The following is a 4305-nucleotide window of genomic DNA, read 5'->3' as shown; positions in this document are numbered from 1 at the left end:
AAAAAAAAAAAAAAATTGGTTTTGTTATTTAGAAAACCAATTTTGTGCTTCGTGGTGAAGGGGAATGATTCTTTACTTTTTCCCTCAGATAATGGAGAGGTACTTTATTCTATACTTTGCCTAAAATAAGGAATAAACTTCTAATGCTCCAAGTAAATATGAGTTCTGTAAATTTTAGTAGTTTACTTTTTGAGAGCTAAAATGTAGAGGTTATGTAACATTGTTACAATTTTATAAAGTTTTAAAAGTCATTTTGGCTGTTACTTTTTTTTTCTTGAATGACCCATGCTATCCTGTGAAGTAAGGCATGTAAATGCCAAATAATGGAGTTTTTTTTTCTGTAGCTCTCAAGTTTCTAGACTTCGTTTGGGAAGTGTAATTTCTTCTGAGACTGACACAATGCCCAGAGTGGTAGTATGCACCTAGGAGTGGGGTTATAGGGAATTTATTGGACAAGAGATCCAAACATGGAAGATACTCAACCAAATTGGTTATAATCATTTTTTTTAAGCTGGTAATAACAGAGTAGTACATCCAGTCTTGAAAGTTGCTGTTGGATTGATCTTATTGTTGTCCATTAAGCACACTATTCAGTAATTAAGTGGAGACTAGAAAATAATTTGAAAAAGACCCTGGAATTTTTTTTGGTTTTTTTTGAGATGGAGTTTCACTCTTGTTGCTCAGGCTGGAGTGCAATGGTGTGATCTCCGCTCGCTGTAACTTCCACCTCCTAGGTTTAAGCGATTCTTCTGCCCCAGCCTTATGAGTAGCTGGGATTATAGGCATGCGCCACCATTCCTGGCTAATTTTGTATTTTTAATAGAGACAGGGTTTCACCATGTTGGTCAGGCTGGTCTCAAACTCCTGACCTCATGATCCACCCACCTCAGCCTCCCAAAGTGCTGGAATCGCAGGAGTGAACCACTCTGTGCCTGGCCATGACCCTGAAATTTTGATAATAATTTGGGAGTATAACAAGTACACATTAAAGGGAAATTTTAAAACAGACATCAGAAACCTGTTGATGAGGGAACATGCCAAGATAATTGGAAAGATTTGAGCAAGATTGATATTAACTGCTAACTGTATGGGTGTTGTTTTGTGAATTCTATGTATTAATGACATTTGAACTCTTCAAGGCACTCTTGGAAAGAACAGGCTACACACTTGATGTGACCACTGGACAGAGGAAGTATGGGGGACCACCTCCAGATTCCGTTTATTCAGGTCAGCAGCCTTCTGTTGGCACTGAGGTAAAGCAACTAAAAACTTGTACCTTTTATAGTAAAATCACAGGTATCTGGTTTCCTAAAGCAATTCTCCATGGTTTTTACTTAATATTTAATTTACAGATATTTGTGGGAAAGATCCCAAGAGATCTATTTGAGGATGAACTTGTTCCATTATTTGAGAAAGCTGGACCTATATGGGATCTTCGTCTAATGATGGATCCACTCACTGGTCTCAATAGAGGTTATGCGTTTGTCACTTTTTGTACAAAAGAAGCAGCTCAGGAGGCTGTTAAACTGGTAAGTTGTCCTTTTTTTCCCTTCAGTTTTCACATTCACTGTCTTTAATATCAACTTTTTTTCTTAGTTTGCCTAAGAATTTACCAAACATTTTTTGAAGTACTAATTAGGCAGGTTTTTTTTTTTTTTCCTCCCACATTGACTGTGCAAGCATTGTAGTGATATTCTTTGCATGTATAGTTGATAGGATTCAGCATCTGAAAGGTAGCATGGTAGAATTCCTGGCTTAGTGATGTTTTTTGTCTGTTTAAATTTATAGGAATGTGAAAAGATTTAAGAAAAGTAATTGTGATAAGGGCTATTATACTTCCTTGCCATACCTGGGCCATCCTTTTCTCTAAAATAATTCACAAAAGACACTGATGCATTTCTAGTTGATGAAACAAAGATTTTATGTTGAGTGGCAATATTTGATTTAAAAATACCAGATGTTAGGTAAGGACCTAGTAATTTTTCCAACTTTTTTTATTTTATTTTTTTTGAGACAAGAGTCTCACTCTCACCCAGGCTGGAGTGCAGTGGTGTGGTCTTGGATCACTGCATCCTCCGCCTCCCAGGTTCAATAAACCATGTGTATATAGTAGAGACTAAATTTCACCATGTTGGTCAGGCTGGTCATGAACTAACTCTTGACCTCAGATGATCTGCCTGCCTCAAGCCTCTCAGAGTGCTGGGATTACAGGCATGTGGCACTGCACTCGGCCAAGTCTTCCTTTTCTATATTGCTTGAATACTTCCCAATGGTATGCATGATTGAATATGATAGTAGTTTAACAGTAAAACAGTATGCTACCTGAAAGAATATTAAGTGTCTTTACAAAGAGAATTTGGGAATTTAGATATTTCTTTTTAAATCATGACCCTTCTTAAGAGAGTACTTCCTATTTTAGAGGGAATTCAGATTTACTGGTGATCGTTTGAGTTGTCTGAATTTTAATTTCAGCAGCTCAATTTGAGGGGCTCTTTAGAGCTCTAGAAAGAGGTACCTAAGGAATCATTTAGTTTGTTTTTATGGTTTGTTTAGGTTTTATAGAGGTGGTGGGGGGGGTCTCACTATCTTGGTTCCATTCGTCTTTTTTTTTATTTATTTGAGACAGAGTCTCTGTCACCCAGGCTGGAGTGTGGTGGCACAATCTTGGCTCACTGCAACCTCTGACTCCTGGGCTCAAGTAATTTTCCTGCCGTAGCCACCAGAGTAGAGTAGCTGGGATCACAAGTGGTGTACCACCATGCTCAGCTAGTTTTTATATTTTTAGTAGAGAGATTTATGTTGGCCAGGGCAATCTTCAACTCCTGATCTCAAGTGATCTGCACGCCTCAGCCTTCCAAAGTGCTGGGATGTTAGGCATGAGCAACTGTGCCTGGCAGGTTGGTTGTGAACTCATGGCCTCAGGCAGTCCTCCTGCCTCGGCTTCCTAAAGTTCAAGGATTACTGGCATGAACCAACTCTCCTGGCCCAGAATCCTTTAGTTTAATCTCCTATAAAATAATATTTTTGCCAAGTAGCAATAAAGAAGCAGTAAGTGAAAATGCAGAATGATTGAGCAATGAGGTATCTTTCTACAGAAAGCTAATATAGTGGGCTCTCTGGACTTCTGCATTCACAGTTCTAGCTAGCTGAGGATTGAAGTTTTTCCCAGAAATCCCAATAAAAAATAACAATACACCCCATGTATGAGATAATGTTTGTAGGTTATGCGCAGACACTACCGTGTTTTATTTAAGGAACTTGAGCATTCATGGTTTTTGGTATGGGTTCCTGGAACCAGTCTTACATATGTATTGAGGGACCACTGCAGAATTTAGCTAGTGGTGTCAGATCCTTTTTTTTTTTAAACATTTTGAAAAAGAATCATTAAACTGACACTGTAGGTTACTTAATTCTTGCTATCGAAATATGCTAATTATGGTAGGTGATCACTATAATTTATGATTTCCAGAAACCTTAAAGATACATCATTAGAGGAAGATGGTTTATAATCCAGTAGTAACAATCATTTTTAGTGCCATTAGACACTATGAAATGTTTCTGTTTATGTAATTGCCTTGTTCAATAAATATTTTATGATCCAAAATCGCATTGCTGTAGGCTGTTTAGAATATAGTCTTATTAATGTAGTTTTAAAATGTAATGGAGAAAGTTCTATGGATAACCAAGCATCCCTTTTCATTGGCCTAGGAATTAACTCTTGTAAAACGTTTTATATTTCTTTCTGGGTTTCTCTGTTGTGATTTGAGTCTTTTTTTCTGGGGGCGTAAGTATTTTGTACTACGTAATTAATAGGAGGCTGTGCATTTTGTTGCCATTTATTTATTTTTGAGATGGAGTCTCACTCTTGTTGTCCAGGCGGCAGTGCAATGGCATGATCTTGGCTTACTGCAACCTCTGTGTCCCAGGTTCAAGCAATTCTCCTAATTCAGCCTCCCGAGTAGCTGGGATTACAGGTGCCTGCCACTACTCCCAACTAATTTTGTATTTTTAGTAGAGGTGAGGTTTCTCTATGTTGGTCAGACTGGTCTCAAACTCCTGACCTCAGGAGATCCACCCACCTTGGCCTCTCAGAGTGCTGGGATTACAGGCATGAGCCACTGAACCTGGCTTTTGTTGCCTTTTAAAAGATACTTCCAGCCGGGCGCGGTGGCTCACGCCTGTAATCCCAGCACTTTGGGAGGCCGAGGCGGGTGGATCACGAGGTCAAGAGATCGAGACCATCCTGGTCAACATGGTGAAACCCCGTCTCTACTAAAAATACAAAAAATTAGCTGGGCATGGTGG

General features: G+C 38.8%; 1 protein-coding gene across 7 annotated transcripts in view; it reads left to right on the top strand.

Annotated features, from left to right (window-relative positions):
• Window positions 1-4305, top strand: part of LOC108289999 (synaptotagmin binding cytoplasmic RNA interacting protein) — a 41301-nt gene that overhangs the window by 5844 nt on the left and 31152 nt on the right. For all 7 annotated transcript variants that reach the window (XR_001819385.2, XM_017509671.2, XM_017509672.2 and 4 more), the window contains 2 exons: window positions 1140-1253; window positions 1353-1529. Coding sequence is in view for 6 of the 7 variants with exons in the window: in XM_017509671.2 (XP_017365160.1) it covers window positions 1140-1253; window positions 1353-1529 (291 nt within the window). In the remaining variant the exon portion in view is untranslated. The remainder of the gene's footprint in view (window positions 1-1139; window positions 1254-1352; window positions 1530-4305) is intronic.

Source organism: Cebus imitator, unplaced genomic scaffold (genome assembly GCF_001604975.1).
Source record: "Cebus imitator isolate Cc_AM_T3 unplaced genomic scaffold, Cebus_imitator-1.0 Scaffold418, whole genome shotgun sequence".
NCBI classification, from domain to species: Eukaryota; Metazoa; Chordata; class Mammalia; order Primates; family Cebidae; genus Cebus; species Cebus imitator.
This window is presented reverse-complemented; position numbering and strand designations above follow the sequence as displayed.